The sequence below is a fragment of the Eubalaena glacialis genome, chromosome 17 (genome assembly GCF_028564815.1).
Source record: "Eubalaena glacialis isolate mEubGla1 chromosome 17, mEubGla1.1.hap2.+ XY, whole genome shotgun sequence".
Classification (NCBI taxonomy): domain Eukaryota; kingdom Metazoa; phylum Chordata; class Mammalia; order Artiodactyla; family Balaenidae; genus Eubalaena; species Eubalaena glacialis.
Genome location: NC_083732.1, coordinates 3,581,345 through 3,608,713, shown reverse-complemented (window position 1 = coordinate 3,608,713; position 27,369 = coordinate 3,581,345). Strand labels below are relative to the sequence as shown.

The 27,369-nt window shown below is 47.6% G+C and overlaps 1 protein-coding gene across 3 annotated transcripts in view; it reads right to left on the bottom strand.

The window, feature by feature from the left end:
* The window catches only part of RGS20 (regulator of G protein signaling 20), a 76,255-nt gene that overhangs the window by 35,360 nt on the left and 13,526 nt on the right, over window positions 1-27,369 (bottom strand). The window contains exon 2 of one of the 3 annotated variants that reach the window (XM_061171665.1): window positions 13,427-13,736. In XM_061171665.1, the coding sequence (XP_061027648.1) occupies window positions 13,427-13,736 (310 nt within the window). Of the gene's footprint in view, window positions 1-12,034; window positions 12,142-13,426; window positions 13,737-27,369 lie in introns of those variants that run through there. The other 2 variants (XM_061171666.1, XM_061171667.1) reach the window with 2 other exon arrangements.

Genomic DNA, 27,369 nt, shown 5'->3' with positions numbered 1-27,369 from the left:
GGATAATAAAAAGGTACAAAAAGGCGTGTTCAGAAGTAACTAACTAGCCTTTTCTACTCATTTCAGGTCTGTCTGGGCAAGTTTTCTCTCTTTGTCTCTTTTTTCACAGATTCTACTTTTCCCCACAGAAAATTCTCCATGATCCCTTACTGAATGGTAGCGTTGGGCTATTCAGACTTTGCCTCACGTACATTATTAGTTAGAATTTTCATCTATGACGATGATCCTATTATAAATTATATGAGATATCCAGCTCCCATCCTATTTAAAGCTTTTAGGCTGTGAGTAATTTGAATCCCTAAAAGCCTTCAGCATCTGAGCTCTCATCCCCAAAACCTTTGTGTGTATCACTTCTCTCTGGCCCTTCTTCATTGGTACTTTTGGGGCTTGTTAACTGTCATTAAATTTTTCTGTTAGCATGAAAATGCTAAATGTTGAAATGGTGGATACCAAAAGGAAACTTGTTAGATCCTTCGATTTTATTTCCTATAGGAGATTATCTTTAAGTGGATCTTTGGTCTGTCCTTCTGAATTTTTACTTTTTTTTCCTTGAGAGTACATTATTTTTCTAAGAAATGTCATTGTTATTGGTTGAACTTACTTTCACATGGGCGGTTTCCTGCAAGAACCTGGTAATACTCCACACTGACATCTAGGTTACAGATCAGAGGCAGGCACACATATTCTGTAAAGGACCGGAGAGTAAATACGGTAGCCTCCGTGGGCTCATTACAGCTGTCAACTGCCCCATCAGCCCCAAAACTGTCACAGACATCACGCACATGAACGCGTGGGGCTGGGTGTCAATAAAACCTTATTCATGGACACCGAAATTTGAACTGCATAAAATTTTTGTGTCACGAAATGTTCTTCTTCTTCAATTTCCTTCCCCCAACGATTAAGAACGCTAAGAACTACTGAGCTTCCGCGTTGGTGAACACCTGGAGGAGCTGGGAGGGTGGGGCAGCCAGGGAGGGGGGCAGCTCCTCGCCCCTCCCCCAGGCCTTGCCCTCAGACTCCTTCCATTTGGCGTTCCTGAGTTACTGATACCCTCCTCCCCGCCCAGCAAGGAGGGAGCCTGCCAGAGCTGCCACTTTTCCCTGTGTCCCCAGCCTGCAGGCCCACTCCATCAAGATTTTGGACTTGCTAAGTTTTGTGAGCCAATTCCTCAAAAGCAATCTCTCTCTCTCTCTATATATATATATAAAATAAGTAAGTAAACAATGTTTAAAAATATATAAACCTTTCTTAGTGCACAGACCATAGACGGACAGGCCGTGGTCTGGCTTTGGACATGGGCCTTAGTTTGCTGTAATAAATACATGGAAGTGCACAGACCATAGACGGACAGGCCGTGGTCTGGCTTTGGACGTGGGCCTCAGTTTGCTGTAATAAATACACAGAAATGCTCAGCAGACTGTTTACAGCATGAGAAAAGGAGGTGCAGGTTCTACGGCAGAAATAGCCACTGATTAGGCTCCAGAATTTCCCGCCACGAGCCCCCGACGGTTAGCGCCACAGCACAGACTCACGTTTCCGCCTCTAGCCCCCCGCCAGCCCCTGCTTTCATAACACTCCAATCCAGCTGTCCCCTGGCATCACAACTGGAGCTCTTGTGGACGTCTCAGACTCCAGCGTCTAAACGGACTCAAGTCCCACCCCCTGCCCCCGCTGTTTCCTCCCCTGTCTGCTTCGAGCCCATCCACGGTGCCCCAGCCACTCACGTCCCAGGAGTCGCCTAGACTCTTCTTTTCACCTCACTCATTGGTAAGCTTGCGCCCTCCTCTCCAAACCCACTGCACACCCTCCAAAATGCATCTCCCTCTGCTCTATCCCCCCCAGATTTTTGGCTACAGTGGCAGAGATGAGTAGTTGCAATAGAGACCGCATGGCCCTCAAGGCCTAAAATAGTTAGTTTTAAAATAGAATCCAGACTTTGTTAGTCCCCTCCTGTGGCCGTCAATGGTAATGCATGACACCAGAATAAAATCTCAACTCTTTATCAGAGCCTGCTTTTTCCCCTAACAATCTCCAACGAATGCACAACTTCCCCTCGGCCTAAATGGGCAAAGGTAGCGGTAACCACACCTTACTCCATTTACTCTGGGGAGCTGTCCCCACGCGGACTCAAATCCGCGCCGTCTGGCTCCAGGCACCGGTCCCTCTCAACACCCGCACAGCATCACCCTTCGCACCACAGCTGTGCGCAGGCTACGGTCACACAGACTGGGGTTGTTTTGGGACGCCCATCGGTGGTCTGCTGCTGATCAGAACGGGCTAAGGGACAGGCCAGCACACGGTCACCCTGGTTCCATACTGCCTTCGTGTTCCCAAGACAGTTCCCGGCGGCCGGGCCCATGGGACGTTTTTGTCTGCTGTTCCTAGGGGGTATGTGACAGGATCTCTGTTCCCCAAGGTTTTGGTTTTCTACAATTTGCACCAAAATATCTCCTGAATTTTAGGTCCCCATGCCCTCGGCATGAAGTGTTCGATGGCTAGTGTGCTGAACAAGCAGATCTAAAATGGAAATGGATTGAAATGTTTAATGGTTATGCATTTTGGACTCTTTGTAGGGAACCACAGCCATTCGATTCTCCTTTTGTGAGACCACATAAGGCAGTCAGACGCAGGGATTTAGGAATAAAACCCCCATCCTAAGGGATGCATAAAAAGGCTCATAAAGGACCAATTTCCATTAAAAAATAATCTCTATGTAGTCTCCTGATTCTCAGACTACTTTTGATATATTTTAACAAATATGTGCTCTAAGTTAGAATTTGTAGTTTTATTTCCTTCATGATTTTGAACACATCATTAGAAGATAAGGGAAAAAATAATATGTCTTTTGGGGGTTAGTTTATGAGATGTGTTTACCACAAACAGGTGAGTTATGCATGTTATTAGATTTTGCATACTTTTTTCATACCTCTTTGTGCCATTGTATTCACCCTCCTTTAACCCACATTTATTCCACCTGGTCTGGTATGCTGTTCAGTTGTTTTTGTTAATAAGTACTTCATTTTGCCAAAAGAACAGTACAGAACTTCCAAGTCATTTAAAGGTCTAGAAATAACTTACTTGCTTTAGTGGAAACTTAGCTCTAATGAGAATTTGATAAATTCTAGGTTGTTGTAAACTAGACCCCATAATTCTTTTTTTTTTTTTTGGCCTCGCTGCACGGCATGCAGGATCTTAATTCCCTGACCAGGGATCGAACCCGTGCCCCCTGCAGTGGAAATGCGGAGTCCTAACCACTGGACCGCCAGGGAAGTCCCGAGACCCCATAATTCTTGTGCCTTGATTTAAATCTGCCTACAGATTGTAAAGAGTGCAGTCAGATGCTAGACCCGCAAAGCCGGCTCTTATCACGCTAGAGAACTAAACACAGATGCATCTTGGGCCTCAGGGATGCAGGCCGGGATGCAGGCCGGGATGCAGGCCGGAACGCTGTCCCACTGGCTGGGGAAGGGGCGGGCATTCGGGAGAGGCCTGCTACTCTAGAACCATCCAACTGCCCCCAGGACTACTATTTCCATTCTAAATTTAGAGTAGAACTTAATTGTTTCCATATATTAGTGAGGTCTTTTTTTTAAAAGAAACAAATGCTGAAGTCAAAATAAAAGAGCAGAGGGGTAACAGGAAAGTTAATGTAAAAATTAATTATATTTAAATAACATGGAGATAACATTAAAATTACTCACAACCCCACAGACTCTCCTCTGCAAAGATCAACCAGCTGTCCTTTCCAGAAAATACTGTTAGCCTTTTCTTCATATTTCCTAATATGGTTTTCTTGTTGCCAACATCTTATAATGAACCCTAGTGGATATAACACCAAGTAGCTAGATGTGAATTTTGCTGAGAGCAGACTACTTTGGATGTAATTCTTCCTGCCACTAAAATTTATTTATTTATTTATTTGGATTTATTTGGTCTAAAAAGACAAAGATTTTGGCAAAATATGAATGCATAAACTTATTTAGTAATATTTTCATAGATATTAAGTCATAGGTATAGGCATTTCATATCAAAGAACTTTTTTCAGCACCTTGTTTGAATGGTAAAAGTTTTAGAATCTGCATCAGATATAAATATATCAAAATATGTGTTTAAAATCAGATTATCCATGTTCAGGGGCCTAAAATAATGATGGATAAATATTAGAGGAATAATGATAACAGCTACCACTTAACTGAATACTCTCGTGAACGCTCTACTGTACATTTCTTGTTATAAAGTAAGTGTAATTATCCCTGTTGTACATATTTGGATCCGAGGCTCACAGAACTAGCAAGCAAAGTCAAAATTCACACCCAGTTCTCTTTCATTCCAGTGCTCATGCTTTTTACATCACACAACTGCAATCTGAAGCAGGAAGAGTTGCAGGGATTATAATGTACTTCTTTTCCTTCTAACATTTTTAAACTCACAAAACATGTATTGCATTTTATATTCATACACGGCAAAATTATGAATGTTCATTTTCTAAATTGCACTGGAAACAAATGATACTATAGAAAGATAAAAAATGTGATTCCAAGATAGAAGAAAAAGAAACTTAACTCAAGAAAAATGGTAATAGGTCAGCTCCTGAGCAACAACTAAAAATGTCAGATGGATAACTGAAATCCCATTTCTAAAGACATCAAAGAGCTGTGGAGGCAGAAAGGCTGAATTACCTAAAGTGTCTGAGGGAGAGCTCCTCCCCAGGGAGCAGTCTGTCACCGTGTGTCTCCTTCCCTGAGGGCATATGTGGACTCTGGGCATGGGCTGAGGCTAGAGTCTCAGATGGGAGAGCACGTCTCCCTTCAATAACAAGGTCTCCCTCAGACACACGGCTGCCCTCCTCGTGACCTTTACCAGACCGTGGAAGCCACCTGGGGAAGGCAGGGGCAGAAAGAAGCCTCTGAAGGTGAGACCGAGTCTCCTAGTCTTTCAAGACTGAGGAGATAGAAACCCGTTAGGCTCTAAATCCGAAGCCCAGGAGAAAACACCTGAGGAATGGGAAGTAACCGAGGTTACCTAAGTCTTACTAAAATTGCAACCCGTCCCAACCCATTTCAATACCTGTTAGGACTGAAGTCATCAGCTACTCATTCTCACAGAGCAAATCCCTCCAAGGGAGATTCCTTGCTGGTGGAAGATGTAATCCAAACCTACACGGTTTCTTTATATATGATGTCTACATACAACAAAAATTACTAGATATGTGAAGAGACAGAAAAATGTGATCAATGATTAAAAAACAAACAACAGGTACAGGCTCATAAAAACCTCAACACTGGATTTAGTAGGCAAGAATTAGATGGAAAAACTGATGAAAACATGGAGAATTTCATCAGAAAATTGAAATGTATTAACAAGCATCAAATGGACATACTACATTTAGAATAAAACAGTTTTTGAAATTAATGATCACTAGATGGTTTAACAGAAGACTGGGCACAGCAGAAGACAGGTCACGTGAACTAAAACACACGTTAAAAGAGAGTATTCAAGTTGAAGGAGAGACAAAAAATGGACAAAACCTAGGATCGAATAAAAGACATACGTATGATTTGAGTCTCAGAAGCAGGAGAGAAAGGGAGAAAACTGTTAAGAAGCAGTATCTGAAGAGATATTGAGTGAAAAATTTCCAAAGCTGATGAAAGAGATCAGTTCACAGATACAAGGAGCCCAATGAATCCAAAGCAGGACAAATATAAAACCACACCTAGGCACATTGTGTTCGAATAGCGGCAAGCCAAAAACAAAGAGAAAAATTTTAAATGAGCCAGAGAAAGAAGACATGTCACCTTCATAGAAGCATGACTTTTCAGCAGAAACTACAGAAGTAGAAAGGTAATGGAATGAGAGTGTAAAGGCAAGACACAGATTGGGATTTGCAACACACACACAGATTGACAAACAGAGACACACACACACATTTTTGACAATAACTTATATCCAGCATATATTAAAAACTCTTACAAATCAATAAGAAAAACACAGACCATACAACAGAAAAATAGGCCAAAAACGTGTAGAGGCAGTTAACAAGAGAAGATATACAAAAATGGCTGAAAAAAGATGCTCAGCATCATTAGTAATCAGGGAAATACAAATTAAAACCACAATGCTAAACCTCTGTGGACACCAGAATGACTACAATTAAATCAGTGAACAATACTAAGTGCTGGTGAGGATGTGAAGAATATATGTTGCTGGTAGGGGTGTAAGTTGGTTTGGCGTGTAAAAACCGCCAGTATCTAATAAAGCTACACATATACTGGATCTATTACCCAGCAATTTCATTCCTGAGCATCCAATGGAAATCAGGGCTTAATGTTTATCAAAAGACATGAATAAGAATGTTCACATTAGCATTATTCACGGTGGAAACAACTCAGACGTCCTTTAGGAGTGGAATGGAGGGACTTCCCTGGTGGCGTAGTGGTTAAGGATCCGCCTGCCAATGCACGGGACACGGGTTCGAGACCTGGTCCGGGAAGATCCCACATGCCGCGGAGCAACTAAGCCTGCGAGCCACAACTACTGAGCCTGCGCTCTAGAGCCCGTGAGCCACAACTACCAAGCCCGCGTGCCTAGAGCCCGTGCTTTGCAACGAGAGAAGCCCGCGCACCGCAACGAAGAGCAGCCCCCGCTCTCCGCAACTAGAGAAAGCCCGCGCACAGCAATGAAGACCCAACGTAGCCAAAAATAAATAAATTACAAAAAAAAAAAAAAAAGAGTGGAATGGATACGTGAACTGGGGTGTATTCACACAAAGGAACACTGCATTGAAAAATAACAATATATGCAACAGTGAATGAATCTCAAAAACATAATGCTGAGCTAAAGAACCAGCTGCAAAGAATATGTACTGTCTAATTCTAGAAGAGGTTCAACACCAGGCACAACTAATATGTGGTTTGGGAACTTACAACAGTGGATACCTGTGAGTATTCGCTGGGAGGAAGCAAGAGGGGATGTTATGGATACAGGTTGAGAATATCCTGTATCTTGATCTAGAGCAGTGGTGAGCCCCCAGGGCACATTTGGCAATGCCTAGAGACATTTTTGGTTGTCATTTCCAGGGAGGGGATGCTACTGGCATCCAGCGGTAGAGGACAGGGGTGCTGTTAAACATCCTGCAACGCACAGTTCAGCCTCCCACTGGGAGGTAGTCAACCCAAAATGTCCATAGTGCTGAGGTTGAGAAATCCTGATGCAGATAATGGTAACACGAGGGTAACTGAGAACGTGTACACTTTACTATAATTTGTAACAAACGAAGTTAAAAAAATCAGGACTCTCACAAAAATAGCTATAGTTCCTCACTGAGATTTAGAAAATGTACATGAAACTTCGTTTCCATTTTATAAATAGTCTAATTTATTAAAGAGTCCTAACCACCTGAACTTGCCAGGAACTGCATTAAGCCTGGAAGAACTAGACTCTGTGTGCAGTCCCTATTAAATGGAAAAAGTACCTACACCTTTCTATATAGCAGGAGATGCACAAATTAGAATCTGGGTTATCACAGAAATGGATATTTGTAGAAACACAATAAGGGTATATGGTAAAGTCCATACATCTGGGTTTCTCTTGCATCCACTACAATACAAATAGAGAAAAACATACATGTACTTTTAAAAACAATAGTCTCATAACCTTGATTCCAAGGATAATAACTTCTTGCCATTAATTATCAACAAGACTTTTACATAAATTAAGGAATCTACTGGTCCCTTAAATCTTATTATCACCACACCCTGAGACATAAAAGTCACTTAGAAGGGTTGGGTAGGGCATGGGTTGCACAATTCTTTCCAGTGTCTTGCATAAACGGAACAGCTATACAAGCCTGTGTGGATCTAGCCAAACAGCCCCACAAGGGCTGGAAGTGCTGGGAGTGTTGCAGCCTTAGGACGATGGGCACCACAAACTCGTGTTCTAGCTCTGGAGCAAACACCGTCCAGTTAACATCAGAGGTGATAGGGGCACAAACAGAGACAAACCAGAGAAAAAGATATTTCCCTCCACTTCACCGTTGGGCTGAGGTGCACGTGGTCAACGCAGGACCTCAGGAAGTCCAACTGCTGGGTGACTTTGCATGAGATGCTGTTGCCTAAAATCCAAACACCGATACGTACTTGAGAAGGATTTTACAATGTAAAGTAAAATTAATTAATAACTAGAAATCGAGCATTCCCAAACCATCAAGGTCAACTGGCTGTAATAATCATTGAAATAACTCGAGTGAAATATCACTGCTGGGCAACAGAGCATATTACTCATTCTTCACAGATGACTCCCCATGCAAATAGCTGGAATCTAATCAGCAGGAGTCTGTGAATTCATAATCACGGAATATCACCTTGGGCACTCAGTCATATCAGGCTTGGCTGTGAAGAGCTGCTGCAGAAGCCCATTCAATGGTACTGAGAACTGACTCACCCCGTGCAGCGCTGTCTAAACTCTCGAACTGGCTGCTCAAGGTAACATTCAGGGACCATCTCAGAAGTGCTGGGTAGTCGGTGACTCACTTGTACTGCACTAAATCCTAGGCTCTGACTCGGCGTGAACCCTGTTAGTTGCTGCTGACACTACAGGTATTTGAATAGAAGCTCACACTGTGAGTCACCTGTTTGCTGTACAGAACACCAATCGGCAATGTTCCCAGTTGAACGGTGATTCACGTTATCATCGTAATGGGACCTGACTTGATACGTGTGATTTCAAAACTCAGTTCTGCTGGACTGGCTTGGGAGCCTGCTAGAAAGTCACTCCCCGCTTAATGCCCTGGATTTCTGTCTAAGAACATGTGTCCAGAGAGGCAAAATCAAGGGTAAGACATCGCACTCACGACTGGAGAGGACCATGGCTTCCTTCTTCAAGGACGCAGGCACAGTTCCTATAAGTGCCTTCCCTGGCAGACACAGCATTCCTGTAAATAACTTTGCAAGGCCAGACACGCACGTGAAAGGCTCTGCCATGTAATTTCTAAACCGCTTATGTGAGGTCTGGACCTTTAAGCCACCAGCTGCGTCTGTTCGTGAAAGGTGAATGTCATTAGACGGCCACATGCAGAAATGAAAAAACAGCAGAACTTTCGGAAGTGGTGCTCAAGTGTCTGGAACGGAACCAGTCACCTGGCAATTGCATTAAAATAAGAAAGCTTTTTTTCCTTTTTCATGCTTGCTTGTCTACAAAATCTGGAATAATAAAATCTCCTGGTATGTAATCTTGAAAGACTTTCCTAAAAAGCTCTCTTACAGGAACCTTCAATTTTTAAACATTTAAGAAAAGCTCAAAACTGATTTCTAACGTAAAACCGCTGCAAGGGATTAACAGAATATGCAGCCAAATGTGGGACCTTAAATTCTAACGCTGGCTCTACCTCTTGCTTGATCTGGGACCTTCCCATACCTCAAACAAGTCATGTGGTCACATCTTCTGATGTGAGGGACCATGATAAAGTGGTCGGCCAGCAGTAGCCACATTACAGCCCGGCCTTTCTTATGTCGCTGATAACACATGCTTGTATATTTTTTCCTTATATCATACCTTCTGGTTTCCTATTTGTTAAAGGTTCATAAATCTGCAGTAAACAGGAAATCACCTGTGTGGTGTGTAAGAGGCCTGGGCAGAGTCAGAAGACCTAATTCTAATCCCATTTAGGCCTCTATTTAGCTGCAGATATCTGACCTTTAACCTCTCTGAATGTTTCCTCACCTGTAAAGTGAAGGAGGTACATAAGTAATCTGACTTTTATCATTCTATATTTTTGATATCAAGGGCATTTTGGCTAAAATGTTTACAATGATCTTAGAGAAGTTAGCATGTCTAGCTCCTAAGTTTCCACACTCTCTTAAGTAAAACTGACTCAGGGCAATATTTTAATGCAGACCTCGGATTTTCTGTATATACCATGACCTAATACGTAGTTTTAATGCATATCTGTTTTACAAAGTGAAATATTTTGAAGGTTAGAGATAATTTTCTTAAAATGCTATTTGAATCATTGTATATACTTCATAATTATTTGAAATAAAAGGGCCCAGATGATGTAGAAATGTATTGTTTTTAAATTTAGATACTGACATAGAAAACATTTTCTATTTTTCTAATTTTGACGGACATCTTCTATTTCATCACGTATACTCTTTATAACAAACAAAATGTGCATTTTGTTCCTGATCTTTTAATTTTGAAGTCTACTTAGCCAATTTAGCACCAATACAATAACAATAGTAATAGTAACTTCTGTTTGGTATGTGTCAGAGCTCTGCTGTATTAATTTACTGAATGCTGGCAGCCAACCTGTGAGGCAGGTTATTTTTCTTATCCCCATTTTACAGATGTTAAAACTACGGCACCGAGAGGTTAAGCAACTTGCCCGAGGTCACACCGCTAGGCTGAGATTTGAATATAGACAGTTACTGAGTCCAGGGCTCTTACCCATTAGGCAATATTGCCCCTCATGTGCGATACTGATACTGATACAAAAGACGCCACTTAAGGAACAGGAGATAAACCGGACGAAGCCCAGTAGAAAATCAGGTTGTGAGCAAAAAACTAAGAGTTTACAGATAAAGTCTTTCCATGACACATCTCCTTTGCCAAGGAGGAATTCACACTATTTCGTGAACTCGGACCCCTGTTTGGTCAGTTCCACAATCTGGAACCACCAGAAGTGAAAGAAGCCAAGCCACGCAGGGGCCCTGCGACCTGCGCTCCAGAGGAGCGGGGGGCTGACCCAGGACGGTAATGAGACGGTGCAGAAGCTTCCCGCCTCCGGGGCCACCGCGAGCTCCCGCGGGCGAGTGACTGCTGCTGGCCGCCCGTGGACGAGGGGCGCTCCGCCCGCGCTGCGGGCACCGGCTGCGGTCGCCGCAACCCGCGCCCTCCAGCCGATCGGCTGGGCGGGGGCGGACAAAGAGCGCTCGGCCTCGGCCGGATTCTCCCGAGGAAGGGATGTGGGAGCGAGTTCCCTCGGAGCGCCCGCCCCCTCCCGGCCAGAAACTCGGCCTCGGCGCTCACTCCTCCACCCGGCCCGCCTCGGGGGGCGCGGGGGGCTGAGCTGCTGGTGGGGCCGCGTCCCCCGCCCCGCGCCCGCGTCCTTCGCCGCCGCCGGGCTCGCTCGGCGCCGCGGCCGCCCGCCCGGGCTCTCCCCGGGCGCTGGCGACTCCGGGGGCTCTCAAGCCGCTCGGGTCTCCGCGCGCTGCCCCTCCCCAGACCCCTCCCTCGCCGCCCCCCTCCCCCGCTGCCCATCCCTTCCCGCCCACTTCCCCCGCCGCGGGAGGGCCCCGGGCGCACCAGCCCAGCCGGCCGGAAGCCCGCCGCCTCCGCGACCCCTCCCCCGCCCACTCCGCCCACCCCCGGGGGAGGGGAGTCGCCGCGCCCGCCGACCCCCCGAAGCCCAGTCCCTGCCGCGCGCCGCCCTCCCGGAGGTCCCCGCAGCCCGGGCGCCAGACTCGTTCCAACTTCCGAGCGCAGCCCCGAGAGCGCGGAAGACTCAATCGCCGGGTTCCTGCAAGAAAAATACCCGCGGCGTCCGCCTCCCCCCCGCCCCCCTCGGCTCGGGCAGAGCGTGGGGACGGTTCTGTCCATTCGGTTTTCCGAGCTTCAGTGGCGACACCGAGTCAGGCCCCCGGGGCCCGCGGCGGGCGCCCGCTTCCCGCCCGGCTCCTCGGGTCCCCGCCGTAGTGGCGCGTCTCCGCGGCGATTCCGGGAGCGTCTCCGCTTCTTTCCCACCTGCGCTCAGACCGCCCGCCTCCGGCGCCCGGGGTTTCCCAGGTCTGCTTCGGGTGTCAGTAGCCCTCCCACTCGCTGGCGCCCGGCCACAGAGGTCGAACCGTGCGGACGCCCCGGCGGAGCCCCTTGAGACACGGTCACACCCCAAGCCCCGCACGCCCTGCACGCTGACCCGCTCCCGCCACCTTGGTCCAGCCCAGCGTGCGCGCCCCGCCCGGCCCCGGCCACCTCCCGGCCCGAGGCCACAGGGCGAGTCCGGGAGGGAGAAGGGGGCGTTGAGCAAGTGGCTACTCACGCTTCCACGGTCAGCCCCGCGAGCCCGAGGGGGAGCTGCGGCCCGCTCGCCTCCGTCGGCCGTGCGCATGCGTCCCGCGAGTGCCTTATTTTTATGATAATTCTAGGTGCTGCCCTCGCTACGCCCGCGATCGCTCTCCCCGGCTTTCCTCTTCCTCTGGCTCTCCGTCTTTCCTGTCGCCTTCTTCTCCCCCCGCTCCCTCCCTCGCCTCTGCCTCTCCCCGCCCCTCCCTCCCCCCTCCCCGGCCGGGCCACCCAGGGCTCGCTTCCCTCCCGCGGCGGCGCGCTCCTCTGCGGCGGGGCTTGGGGCGGGGGACGGGGGTCCCCATCCATGCCGGGACCGTGGTTCCCTTTTTCAGCCCCGGGCTAGGAAGTACCGAGAGTGTGGGCGCCGCAGAGCCCCCTCGGCTCTCCCTATGCTCGGGCGCGCGGGGGCCGAGCGGGACCCCGGCGTGCGGGAGAGCGCGCTGGGATCTTGTGAATGGAGCGGGCGGGGGGAGGCACCCGTGTGTGCGCGCGGGGTGCGCGGCGCGCAGGGGTGCTCGTACCCGGAGGGTCCGGCCGTGGACTCTCCGCCTCTGGAGGCCGGTCCCCACCATCTCCCTTTCCCCGGGGTGCTTCTCCGGCTCTACCCCCGCCCCACCCGGCTGCAGCCTCCGCCTCCGGAGGTACCAAACTGGAAAGGGGTTCCTTGCCCCCTCCCCGCCTGCCGGAGCCGAAGGTCCCACCTGGCTGGGTGGCGGGGGGGTTGGCTAACTCCCGACTCCGGAGTCCGGGGAAGTGGGGGACCCGGAGGGTGGCGGGAACCCCGCCGCCGCCGCCGCCCAGCTCTGCGGGCACGGAGCCCTGGAGCCCCCGGTGTGCCCTCGGGAGACGCGATCTGACCTCCGGGCCGTGCGCCCGAGCTCGGCGGGCTAAACTGAAGCTGGAAGCCGACCTGACACTAAAATAACATCACGTCATTTCCTCCCTGGCCTCCCGAGCGCGCCGTAGCCGGGGGCTGGGGAGTGGGAGCGCGAGGAGGGGGCGGAGGCTCGTCCGGGGAAGGCTTGGAGGAGAGGCAGGAGAGCGATGCGTGAGTTCGAGAAGCGGCTTCGGGGAGGACGGGGGCTCCCCGCCCCCTGTTCCGTAGGCTCTGGGAGGAAGTGGCCCGAGAAGAGTAGCTTCGAGGGTCTCCTGGGAGGAGGGGTGTCCGGCGGGCCGCCGGCGCCTTTTCCGTGAGCGTTCTCGGCCGGGTCTCGACCTTCCCACCCGCCCCCCTCCCCTTCTCCCCTTGCTGGCGGGATCCCCTGCTCGCCCCACGTGGAGTGGGTCAGTCGGGGTTAGGGAGGAACCCGGGAAACTGGCGTCCCGCTGAGGCCGCGGATTGGGCGGCGGAGACCACAGTACTCACGGGCATGGGCGAGCTCTGCCCGGCGCCGGCGTCCTCTTCCCGGGGCAGGCGTCCCCCTGGGGGTCGGCCGGGCAGTGTCAGAGCTGCCCTGAGCAGGAGCGAGAGGCGGCCCGGCCGCTCCCCCTGGCCCGGCGCGAGCCCAGCGGCTGGCAGGGCGGGGAGCAGGAGAGAGAAGTCCGGACGCCGCCGGGGAGCCCCAGGAAGGGGTCGCTGGAGAAGGTGAGCGAAGAAGCGCGCGAGGCCGGAGAGCGTGCCGGCGAGGAGGCCGAGCAGCTTCGGGGCAGCGGGCGAGCCTGGGAGCTGTGCAGGGCCGGCGGCGGGCAGGGCGAGAGGAGGGGGAGGAGAGAAACAAAATCACACACCGTCACTGTCGGGTCCCGCTACAGACTGAAGAGAAGGTGCAGAGTGCCAGTTACTGCGGCATTTCGAGGCGTTACTTTCGGGGTGCAAGAGAAGGTCGGTGAGAGCAAAAGGAAAGGCCTCTGCTTAGAAGGGGAGATCCCCTTCTCTCCTTCCTCCCCTCTCTTCCCTGCTTCCCCTCCCTCCCATTCTCCCCCCACCCCTTTCAAACTCCTTGCTACTCAGAGTGTGGTCCCTGGGCCAACAGCTTGGATAATACCCAGGAGCTTGTTGGGAATGCAGAACCTCAGACCCTATCCTGACCTACAGCATGAGAATCGGAATGTAAACATTCCCAGGGAAATCGTAGGCACCTTCACTGTGAGGTGCTGTGTACAGGAGCGTCTGTGTTCACCTCTCGGTTCTTTGGACTTTGGATGAAGCTCTCCCAGTTCACTTTTGCAGCTCTGGCTCTGGCTCTGCCTCCTCTTTCCCCCTGTCCTTTCCCACCTTCCAGAGTGCCCAGAGCTCTACCAGAAGTTGGTATGAGGTTACTAGGTACTTGTGATAGGTGTCCAGGGGAGGCTTGGATACAGGCAGAAGACTGAGGGGTCCTCAGGCTGGTGGAAAAGGGACTGGCGATGTGACTTTGGTGGTGCTGGGTGCGGGGGTCAGGGGAGACCAGGACTTAAGAGCACAGTCTGCAGGCCCCCTTTCCACACTCGCTGTGTCCATCTTATTTCCCCGAACACAGGCCTTTCCACCCTCCACTTGTTGCTTGGGAGAGCTGAGTGGCTGAGGTTAAGATAAAAGTATTATTTTCTTGGAAAGCAGAGGGAAACACTAATTTAGAAGTCAGAGGCCCAGGGGTCTAGACTCATCCTTGAAATGAACTCCATGGCAAACCTTGGGAGATTCTTTATTCTTTGAGTTGGTCTGATTCATTTACGAAGTAAAAGATTGAACTCAGTGGCTTATTAATTTATTAATTAATTTATTTATTTATAGCTGTGTTGGGTCTTTGTTGCTGTGCTCGGGCTTTCCCTAGTTGTGGCGAGCGGAGGCTACTCTTTGTTGCGGAGCGTGGGCTTCTCATTGCGGTGGCTTCTCTTGTTGCGGAGCACAGGCTCTAGGTGCGGGGGCTTCAGTAGCTGTGGCACGTGGGCTCAGTAGTTGTGGCGCGCAGGCTCCGTAGTTGTGGCTTGCGGGCTCTAGAGCGCAGGCTCAGTAGTTGTGGCTCGTGGGCTCTAGAGTGCAGGCTCGGTAGTTGTGGCGCACGGGCTTAGTTGCTCCGCGGCATGTGGGATCTTCCCGGACCAGGGCTCGAATCCGTGTCCCCTGCACTGGCAGGCAGATTCTTCACCCCTGCCCCACCAGGGAAGTCCCTCAGTGGCTTTTTAAGGTCACCCGCCTCGTTCAGGCTCTTGTTTTGGAGCTCTCAGGGCTTCTTGGTCCACTAATACTTAGTGAAGTTACAAACCGGAACCTAACTCAGCCAATCCAAACAGCCCCCTCAAGCAAAACAAAAAGGCAATTTAATCTGTTGGTGAAGAGCGAGAGAAGTGGTTGCCAAGAAGAATGAAGGTGGAGGCGGGAAGCCGCGAAGGCGAGGGACCGGGCGGCGAGGCGCGGGTCCCCGGGGCGCGGCTGCCGCTCTCCAGGGTCCTGACGGCGGGAGCGGCCTCGGGGGCTTGGCGCGGTCCCCCCCGCTCTGCCCTGGCCGGGCCCGGCCTGCTTTCTTCCGCCGGTGGATGTCTTGTGGGAAGCGGGTGTCGGAGGGAACGAGGAAACCTAGCAACCCATTCTCATGCATGAGGCCCTTCCTGGGCCGCCGCCGGCCGCGTCGGCTGATTCTTCCTTCCCTCGTTTGTATGCGCCCGGCGAGAGTGGAGCTCGCTTTGCATTTCCGAGTAAGTTCACACTCTTTCGCTTCCCCTCATTACCTTTTCCTAGAGAACGGGGTCGTTCGCCCGGTATTTTCTTTCTCCGCGTGCAGACGGGCCTCTCCCCTCCCCCGCTCTCTGGACAGGCGCCGCGTTTATTTCAGGGGTTGGAGCTGGGAGCCCGGGAGGCTCCTGGATAAGCGCCAGCAGCTCGCTCGAGGGGGAAATGAGCGATTGGGAAAACGCTCGGAGCGGCACTCGGCGCCCAGCGTCTGTCTCCCGGGGAGGGCCGCAGGCGCCGCGCCCCTGGCCGGGGGTGGGTGGGAAGGGGGGCTCGGCCGCGGCGGCGCCCCTGGACGCGGGCGGGCCGCTGCTGACCCCGTGCGCACCTGCGGGGAGCGTGGGCCGTCGGCCGCGTCCGCTCCAGCGCGGTGCCCGTGGCCGCAGGCACCCCAGCGGACGCGGCCCCGGGCCGGAAGGACCGTATGCTAAGGATGCCCAGAGAGAAGCGCCGCGGTCCCCGGCGGCCCGGCGCTTGACCGCTCCGCCCGTGGCCTTCCCGACCGGCTTCAGGCACTCGCTGCACGAGGCGGAGAGCGCACGCCCGGCTGCCGGGGCCCGAAGGGCACGCCCCCGGCCCTGCGTGGGTCCCGGCATTTGCGTCTCCAGCTCAGGTTTCCGAATGGTTTTCCGAGAACGTGTGAACCTGTAACCTGACTCTCCCTCTCCCGCCCCAGCCCTGCTTCCCGAGCCGCTTGATGCCCCTTGCTGGGCACGCTTCATTAGGCATCCCGCTGCGCTGCTGCGCTCCGAGACAGAGACGCTTGGGAGGGAAGCAGGGGAAATGTTCCGGCAGAAGGGAAGTCCCAGACTCAGCCCCAGAAACGCCAAGCCCGGCTCCTGTGCGTCTCCGGAGAAGTCCGCCTTTTCCTCTTCCCTGGCGTGGTCTTTTCCCTCCGGATGAGCAGCCGGCTGCCCAGTTCTGTCTCCTGTCTCTGCGAGGGACGGAGGCTTCTCTGGCGGGGCTGTGAAGCATGACAGGTGTCGGGTGCTGAAACGCGTCCACTTCCTTCGGTCGTTCTAGCAAGGTCAGAGCACGGAGTGTCAATGTAGCCACAAAATTCGATCTGAGGAGAGGACTTCAGCCGCCGGCGGTACTGATCACTCCAGAAAGCCCTGTCTTCCTTTCAGGCCAGATTCTAGTTGACGGTCTGAAGGTTTCAAAAATTTAGCCGCCAAGGTGAATCATCTTGGCATCCGTATTCCTGAAAGCACTGCTCCTTAGGGATCCGGAAGACTTAGGGAGTACCTTATTCTGATCGAGTGTCCACTCGCCTAATTGATCATGTTGGTTATTGAACCATGCAGAGGAGAAAATCACCACACCCCTAATCAATACCAACAAAGTCTCACCCCTTTAAAAGGCAAATTGAAAATTTTTCATTCACCCCTAAATAGTACCCTTACATAAAGGAAACCTCCATGGCAGAATTAACCCACTTTATTACCAAAACATTCTGAGAGCTTTAGAATTAAAATCACAGTCAGAATGGAAATTGAAATTAGATTTAATTTTATGAGATGACCTATTTTTTCCTGAACTTTATTTTTAAAAATTCTATTTTGCTGTGGTTTAGCCGTACTATATACATTTTAATTTTCTATTGTTTGGAGAAGTCATTTTTCCACTTGGATCTAAGAATCTAATTCAGAGTGATTGAAAACTATAGAGGCAAATCTTTGCTTGTGCTGACTGTAAATCATGCAGATTGGAAAAGCAACAATAAATAAGACAAACAGACCATGGATACTAGAGTCACAGGTTAATATTAATTTGAGGCCAACTGAACAGTTAATCAAACGTTTCTATTAAGGTTCACTTAGAATTTTAATGTTGCTAGTGAAAGTACAGCTGGTGCAAAGAGTACCTCTGCAGCTCTTAATTACTTCTGACTTCATTGTCTTAATAACTTTCTAAGGCTTATGGGGAGGTGTCATAAGGAGATGTGGAATGATGAAGCAAAGGTAATGAGGAAGGTGGGCCATGAACAGAAGTGGAGTGAACCAGAAATGAGGGCCACTTAGGTGACATGTGTGTGTGGGGAAGGGAAACACTCCCAAGCTCTATCTCCTCTGTTTCCGCTGAGATAACGGGGCCTTCTGCCACCCTGCTGGTATTCCAAACCAAGTGAGGAGCTCAGGACAGAAGGTGGGTCTTTATTTGAATATATCCATATATTTATTTGAATTGTATCCCAAACTGAACTCTGATTTTCCCCTCCAAACTTTCTCCTCCTGCAATCTTCACCGTCTCAGTAAATGGCAACTTGATTATTTTAATTCAGGTCAAAAACATTGGCGTATCCCTGACTCCTTTCTTTCCTTCATACTCTTCAGTCAAATCCAACTGCTTCTCATATTGTCTTTTTTTTTTAATCTACTTTTAAAAAAAATAAATTTATTTATTTATTTTTGGCTGTGTTGGGTCTTCGTTGCTGTGTGCGGGCTTTCTCTAGTTGCGGCAAGCGGGGGCTACTCTTGGTTGCGGCGCGTGGGCTTCTCATTGCAGTGGCTTCTCTTGTTGCAGAGCACGGGCTCTAGGCGCGCGGGCTTCAGTAGTTGCAGCACGCGGGCTCAGTAGTTGTGGCTCACGGGCTCTAGAGCGCAGGCTCAGTAGTCGTGGCACATGGGCTTAGTTGCTCTGCGGCATGTGAGATCGTCCCGGACCGGGGCTCGAACCCGTGTCCCCTGCACTGGCAGGTGGATTCTTAACCACTGTGCCACCAGGGAAGTCCTGCTTCTCATATTCTCTTAACACAGCTGTCACTCTGTGTTATAGGCTGAATTGGGTCTCCCTCAAATTTGTATGTTGAAGTCCTAACCCCCAAGACCTCAGACTATCACCTTATTTGGAAATAGGGTTGCTGCAGATGTAATTAGTTAAGATGAGGTCTTGCTGGAGTAGGATGAGTCCCTAATCCAGTATGACTGGTGTCCTTATAAAAAGGGAAGGTTTGGACACAGACAGGTGGCAGCTTGAGGATTCTCTATGTATAGTATCATGTCATCTGCAAACAGTGACAGTTTTACTTCTTCTTTTCCAATTTGTATTCCTTTTATTTCTTTTTCTTTTCTGATTGCCGTGGCAAGGACTTCCAAAACTATGTTGAATAATAGTGGTGAGAGTGGAAATCCTTGTCTCGTTTCTGATCTTAGAGGAAATGGTTTCAGTTTTTCACCATTGAGAATGATGTTTGCTGTGGGTTTGTCATATATGGCCTTTATTATGTTGAGGTAGGTTCCCTCTATGCCCACTTTCTGGAGAGTTTTTATCATAAATGGGTGTTGAATTTTGTCAAGAGCTTTTTCTGCATCTATTGAGATGATCATATGGTTTTTATTCTTCAATTTGTTAATATGGTATATCACATTGATTGATTTGTGTATATTGAAGAATCCTTGCATCCCTGGGATAAATCCCACTTGATCGTGGTGTATGATCCTTTTAATGTGTTGTTGCATTCTGTTTCCTAGTATTTGGTTGAGGATTTTTGCATCCGTATTCATCAGTGATATTGGTCTGTAATTTTCTTTTTTTGTAGTATCTCTGTCTATTTTTGGTATCAGGGTGATGGTGGCCTCATAGAATGAGTTTGGGAGTGTTCCTTCCTCTGCAATTTTTTGGAAGAGTTTGAGAAGGATGGGTGTTAACTCGTCTCTAAATGTTTAATAGAATTCACCTGTGAAGCCATCTGGTTCTGGACTTTTTTTTGTTGGAAGATTTTTAATCACAGTTTCAACTTCATTACTTGTGATTGGTCTGTTCATATTTTCTATTTCTTCCTGGTTCAGTCTTGGAAGGTCATACCTTTCTAAGAATTTGTCCATTTCTTCCAGGTTGTCCCATTTTATTGGCATAGAGTTGCTTGTAGTAGTCTCTCGTGATGCTTTGTATTTCTGTGGTGTCCGTTATAACTTCTCCTTTTTTCATTTCTGATTTTATTGATTTGAGTCCTCTCCCTCTTTTTCTTGATGAGTCTGGCTAAAGGTTTATCAATTTTGTTTATCTTCTCAAAGAACCACCTTTTAGTTTTATTGATCTTTGCTATTGTTTTCTTTGTTTCTATTTCTTTTATTTCTGCTCTGATCTTTATGATTTCTTTCCTTCTACTAACTTTGGGTTTTGTTTGTTCTTCTTTCTCTAGTTCCTTTAGGTGTAAGGTTAGGTTGTTTATTTGAGATTTTTCTTGTTTCTTTTTTTTTTTTAATAGATTTATTTAATTAATTAATTAATTTATTTTTGGCTGTGTTGGGTCTTTCTTGCTGTGTGGGCTTTCTCTAGATGTGGCGAGCAGGGGCTGCTCTTTGTTACGGTGCGAGGGCTTCTCACCGCGATGGCCTCTCTTGTTGCAGAGCACAGGCTCTAGGTGCGCAGGCTTCAGTAGTTGTGGCCTGCAGGCTCCTGAGCGCAGCCTCAGTAGTTGTGGCGCACGGGCTTAGTTGCTCTGCAGCATGTGGGATCCTCCCGGACCAGGGCTCGAACCCATATCCCCTGTATTGTCAGGCGGATTCTTAACCACTGCACCACCAGGGAAGCCCCTTTTCTTGTTTCTTTAGGTAGGATTGTATTGCTATACACTTCCCTCTTAGAACTGCTTTTGCTGCATCCCATAGGTTTTGGATTGTTGTGTTTTCGTTGTCATTTGTCTCTAGGTATTTTTTGATTTCCTCTTTGATTTCTTCAGTCATCTCTTGGTTATTTAGTAACGTATTGTTTAGCCTCCATGTGTTTGTGTTTTTTACCTTTTTTTCCCTGTAATTGATTTCTAATCTCATAGTGTTGTGGTCAGAAAAGATGCCTGATATGATTTCAGTTTTCTTAAATTTACTGAGGCTTGATTTGTGACTGAAGAAGTGATCTATCCTGGAGAATGTTCTGCGTACACTTGAGAAGAAAATGTAATTTGCTCTTCGGATGGAATGTCCTGTAAATATCAATTAAATCTATCTGGTCTATTGTGTCATTTAAAGCTCGTGTTTCCTTATTAATTTTCTGTCTGGATGATCTGTCCATTGTAAGTGAGGTGTAAGTGAGGTGTTAAAGTTCCCCGCTATTATTGTGTTACTGTCAATGTCCTCTTTTATAGCTGTTAGCATTTTCCTCATGTACTGAGGTGCTCCTATGTTGGGTGCATGTATACTTATAATTGTTATATCTTCTTCTTGGATTGATCCCTTGACCATTATGTAGTGTCCTTCCTTGTCTCTTGTAACATTCTTTATTTTAAAGTCTATTTTATCTGATATGAGTATAGCTACTCCAGCTTTCTTTTGATTTCCATTTGCATGGAATATCTTTTTCCATCCCCTCACTTTCAGTCTGTATGTGTCCCTAGGTCTGAAGTGGGTCTCTTGTAGACAGCATATATATGGGTCTTGTTTTTGTATCCATTCAGCAAGCCTGTGTCTTTTGGTTGGAGCATTTAATCCATTCACGTTTAAGGTAATTATCGATATGTATGTTCCTGTGACCATTTTCTTAATTGTTTTGGGTTTGTTTTTGTAGGTCCTTTCCTTCTCTTGTGTTTCCCAGTTAGAGAAGTTCCTTTAGCATTTGTTGTAGAGCTGGTTTGGTGGTGCTGAATTCTCTTAGCTTTTGCTTGTCTGTAAAGCTTTGGATTTCTCCGTTGAATCTGAATGAGATCCTTGCTGGGTAGAGTAATCTTGGTTATAGTTTCTTCCCTTTCATTACTATAAATGTATAGTGCCACTCCCTTCTGGCTTGTAGAGTTTCTGCTGAGAAATCAGCTGTTAACCTTATGGGAGTTCCCTTGTATGTTATTTGGCGTTTTTCCCATGTTGCTTTTAATAATTTTTCTTTGTTTTTTTTTTTGTCAATTTGATTACTATGTGTCTCGGCCTGTTTCTCCTTGGGTTTATCCTGCCTGGGACTCTGCGCTTCCTGTACTTGGGTGGCTATTTCCTTTCCCAAGTTAGGGAAGTTTTCAACTATAATCTCTTCAAATATTTTCTTGGGTCCTTTCTCTCTCTCCTCCTTCTGGGACCCCTATAATGCAAATGTTGGTGCTTTTAATGTAGTCCCAGAGGTCTCTTAGGCTGTCTTCATTTCTTTTCATTCTTTCTTCTTTATTCTGTTCTGTGGCAGTGAATTCCACCATTCTGTCTTCCAGGTCACTTATCCGTTTTTCTGCCTCAGTTATTCTGCTCTTGATTCCTTCTAATTTATTTTTCATTTCAGTTATTGCATTGTTCATCTCTGTTTGTTTGTTCTTTAATTCTTCTAGGTGTTCTTCAGTTTTTCTAGGTCTTTGTTAAACATTTCTTGCATCTTCTCGATCTTTGCCTCCATTCTTTATCCGAGGTCCTATATCATCTTCACTATCATTATTCTGAATTATTTTTCTGGAAGGGTGCCTATCTCCACTTCATTTAGTTGTTTTTCTGAGGTTTTATTTTGTTCTTTCATTTGGTGCATAGTCCTCTGCCTTTTCATTTTGTCTGTCTTTCTGTGAATGTGGTGTTCGTTCCACAGGCTGCAGAATTGTAGTTCTTCTTGCTTCTGCTGTCTGCCCTCTGGTGGATGAGGCTATCTAAGAGGCTTATGCAAGCTTCCTGATGGGAGGGACTGGTGGTGGGTAGAGCTGGGTGTTGCCCTGGTGGGCAGAGCTGAGTAAAACTTTAATCCGCTTGTCTGCTGATGGGTGGGGCTGGGTTCCGTCCCTGTTGGTTGTTTGGCCTGAGGGAACCCAACACTGGCGCTTACAGGCTCTTTGGTGGGGCTAAAGGTGACTCAGGGAGGGCTCATGCCAAGGAGTACTTCCCAGAACTTCTGCTGCCAGTGTCCTTGTCCTCACGGTGAGCCACAGCCACCCTCCGCCTCTGCAGGAGACCCTCCAGCACTAGCAGGTAGGTCTGGTTCAGTCTCCTATGGGGTCACTGCTCCTTCCCCTGGGTCCTGACGTGCACGCTACTTTGTGTGTGCCCTCCAAGAGTGGAGTCTCTGTTTCCCCCAGTCCTGTTGAAGTCCTGCAATCAAATCCCGCTAGCCTTCAAAGTCTGATTCTGTAGGAATTACTCCTCCCGTTGCCGGACCCCCAGGTTGGGAAGCCTGACGTGGGGCTCAGAACCTTCACTCCAGTGGGTGGACTTCTGTGGTATAAGTGTTCTCTGGTTGGGAGTCACCCAGCCAGCAGTTATGGGATTTGATTTTATTGTGATTGTGCCCCTCCTGCCGTCTCCTTGCGGCTTCTCCTTTGTCTTGGATGTGGGGGACCTGTTTTGGTGAGTTCCAGTGTCTTCCTGTCGATGATGGTTCAGCAGTTAGTTGTGATTCCGGTGCTCTTGCAAGAGGGAGTGAGAGCACATATCCTTCTACTCTGCCATCTTGAACCAATCTCCAGAAATAGAATTCTGACAGAGGCTACAACATGGATGAACCTTGAAAACCCTATGCTAAGTGAAAGAAGCTGGACACAAAAGGACAAATACTGACTGAGTCCATTGATATGAGGTACCAAAAATAGTCAGACATACAGATAGAAAGTAGAAGAGAGGTTACTTGGGGCGGGGGGGAGAGGATAATGGGGAGTTATTGTTTAGTGGGTCCAGAGTGTTTGGGTTGATGAAAAAGCTCTGGAAATAGATCGTAATAATGGTTCCACAACCTTGTGAATGTATTTAATGCTACTGCATTATACACTTTAAAGTGGTTAAAATGGTAAATTTTACGTTATTTATATTTTAGCACAATTGAAAAAACACTCAAAACTCTTCAAGATGTGAGAGGAGAGGAGCCTAAGAAAGCCCACCAGGGGTGAGGGTGCGGGCAGCTAAGTTAATCAATCGTGGTTCTGCTGTAGAGTTGTCACCTACCTCTTGGGGTTCTCTCATTTTGATTTCTGCTGCCAAATAGACATTGCCAACTCTCATCCTCTTCCTAGCATTTAGTGAAGCCTAGGTTGTGATTTGGGAAAGTAGAAAAGGAATAGCAGACGCAGGGATTAGACCAAGAAGGGTCTTGTAAGCCACTCATTTATTCATTCTTTCAAGAAACATTAATTACCTGCTTAGTATATTCTTAAGTTCCAGGCAATGTCTTAGATGCTCTGGATTCAAGGTGAGTGGGGAAGAAAATGACCTTCTCTTGTATGTACTGAATGAGGGGGTGTAAGAGTCTAGGTAGACTGAATAGGGCAAGCAAGTCATAGTAAGGATTTTGGATTTTATTTTATTTTTTCTTTATTTTTTTTTGGCCACGCCATGTGACATGCGGAATCTTAGCTCCCCAACCAGGGACTGAACCTGGGATCAAACCCATGCCCCCTGCATTGGGAGTGCAGAGTCTTAACCACTAGACTGCCAGGGAAGTCCCTGATTTTATTTTAAAAGCAGTGATAATCAGTGAAAGGTTTTAAGCAAGAGAGTGACATCATGTGATTTATATATTTTAAAGACTCCTTTGGCTGCTTTGCATAAGAGTGAATTGGAAGAGGGCAAGCATGGGAACAGTGAAACAGGAGGCTTTGAACTGGTCCAGGTGAGAGAGGAGGATGACTTGGGCAGGTAATGGGAATAAAATAGAGAGAAGTGGACAGATATGAGATACATTTTAGAGAGAATTAACGGGATGTCAGGTGGATTCAATGTACAGGCTGAGAAAAAGGGACTCTAGGAAAATTCCTAGGTTTTCTGCCTTGAGCAGTTGGGTGACTTGCTGAAATGAGGAAGGTGGGGAGGGAAATCAAGAATCCAAGTAAACACATGTTTTGGATGCCTATGAGTCACTCAAATGGAGCCGTTCAAAAGGCTGTTGTGAAAGAGCCTGAAGCTCAGGGTAGAGGTGGGAGTCTTGGAGATGTAAATTTAGGAATCATTAGCATAAAATGATATTGAAAGCTATTGGGATTGGGTAAGATCCCTAGAAAGAGATGAAAAGATAGAACAAGGTTGAGTCCGCTTAAGGAGTTTGACACGTCCAGATGGAAATGGGGAGCACGGACAAAGTTGAATCAGGGAGTTAACACAGTCAGTTTTGTGTTTTAGGAAGATCTCTGACTTCTGGTGTCACTTAGAGGCAGGCATGACTCGAAAGAGGAGACCAGAGAAGAGGCTGCTGCGATAAATTTTTTGGGAGATGATAGTAACTTTATCTAGGAAAGTGTTAAAAGGGATGGAGATAACTAAATAAACGGATCAAGAGATAATTCTGAATAGTGTGGACAAAACTTGAAGACTGATTGGGGTGTGAAATGAGGATAAGATTAAGGTCAAGGGTTATGCCTCTAAATTTCTAGTTCAAAACCAGGCAGATCATGGTACCCTTTCACCATCATGAAAAAGTTTGGGGAACGGTAAAGACAGATTGCCAATTTTGACATGCCTAGACATTTCAAGCTAGATGGTGAGTAAACATTTGTACATTCATGTGTGGACTGCAGGAGAGAGAGCTGAATCATCACCCGTAAGCTGTCTCAAAGCTGTCGACACAGCCAAGATTAGCCAGGGAGAACGAGTTGAGTGAGAAAAAGGCCTAGGATGAAAACCTAGGGAATTTCCAATACGTCAGAGTCAATCAAGGGAGAAGGATTTGCAAAAGAGGCTGAAAAAGAGCAGCCGGCGAAGTAGAAGGAAAGCAAGGTAAAAGGGACGTCGTGTACCCTGTCCGGCAAGCAGGTATGTCTCATCTCCGTGTAACAGAAGGCTGCACTGAGACTCAGAAAGGTGAAATGGCCTCGCCAAAGACTCTTGTCTAGAAAACAACAGAACAAGTGTGAAGGAATTCAAGCAAACCCTGGGCTATCTGCTTTCCATCCTTTGGTCTTTAGTAAAAGGAATGACGTGTGTGCGTGTGTGTGTGTGTGTGTGTGTATGTACATGTTTTTATATACATAAGACCATCTCTGCAGGATACGTAGAAGCTGGTAAGAGTGGAGAGCGTTTGCCTTTATGGGGGAATGGAGGTTGCTGACTGGCCAGATGGAGACTTACTGTATTGTATGCACTTCTGGGCTCTGTGTTATTGTAACAGAGAGTGGGGTAATGAAGAGTTTGACTTCGTTTTTAATGCCTGACTGCTGACAGCTTCCAGGTGCCACCACTCTCCCCCTTCTACCCCACATCTGGGCGGCTGACAAGGGACACCAGGTGCCCTCTCCCTTGGCTCCTGCGGGAAGGTCCAACCAGGTAAGCCCTGGCCCTTGCCAAGGAGAACCCTCGGCCCGGCCCGGCCATGGAAACCCCAAGCAGATCCCCTTTCTCTGCTCTCTCAAGCCGTTTCTGGACCTGCTTCCATGCTGCCCTCCTCAGAGGCTGCATCGTGTGAGTAATAAGCCTTTCTATGCTCTCTGGTGTGCGTGTGACCTCACTGGTCTGGGCATCAGGACCACAGCTTGGGCAGGTGCCGGGCAGGGGTCCATCCTGCCTATGTGGGGTGACCACAGCAATCACATCCGTTCACAGCTGTGAGGTTGCACGATTCTCATTTCGAATATTTTAATTAAAAATGTAAATTAACAAAAACATTTTTAAATGGTAAGAATAAAAAAGATCCGTGTACCAAAGTCCCAAGACTTCAAAATCTTCCTCCCCCATTTTTCGTATTTGTTAGTTCCTGTAAGAGGCTGAAAAAGAAAAGAAAGGAAAATAAAAGTAAACTAAACTAAAGCCTGTGCTCTGTTTTCTGAAATATTCTGTATCTCCAGAGATCAGGAAGGGAATTCTTATTACATAAAATATCAGAAAATTAAAGAGAAAAATGCAAAACTCATATTTGAAGCTTTAGTGATGTTTTTCTGGGATCTCCAGCTCTATAAAAATTACCTCTGTATAAACTAGTATATTTTTTTAAAATCATGGATGATTACAATTCAAAAAATTATATATATATATATATATATATATATATATTTTTTTTTTTTTTTACCAAACAAGCTATTCCTAGGAAATAGTAGGCAGTCCCCTAACAAAATCCCCACTATATTTTACATACTTATTTTTATCATAAAAATAAGTGACATTTTTACCCTGATATATGAACAGTTACAAAATGTTCTCCTATATGTTACTTGACTAATCACTGCCCCCTGCCCCCATCTCCCCGCCCGCCTCCCCCGGCTGTTTAATGAGGAAACTGCAGACCAGTGAGGTTAGATGATGTGTGCTAGGACAAGCAAAAAGCAGAGCTGGGCCACCAGCCTGTAACTCCTGGCTGTGATGCTTTGTGACTCCACACCCAGGACATAGGGTCATTATTTACTGACGTCGATGACAGTAATCAACGACAGAGATACTGTTCACTCGTATTCCCCACATGCCTCTGGTAGTTTCCAGTTGTAATTAAGTACCTTTGACCACAATGATTCTCTTAGACCAAAATTCCCATTTACCTTTCTTCTCACACTCAGCGAGTAATGAGAATTCCAGGACTAGTTATGTTTCTAAACCTGCAGAGGAGATTGAATTACTAAGTTCAACTCTACAGGTACTAGGTCAGTTAACCACATGCCTGTTAATTCTCCATTTCCTTACTAAATTAATAGTCTGATTTACCTAAACTTAAGGAATAGTATTTTAGGCACTAATAGAGAAGCCCCTGACATATTAGATAGTAAGGGATACACACCAAAGTGAAGGCTTTAGGAGAATCTGCCTCATAATGTCAGACACCTTTGGTAAATTAAATCTATGGAGTCCATAATATTG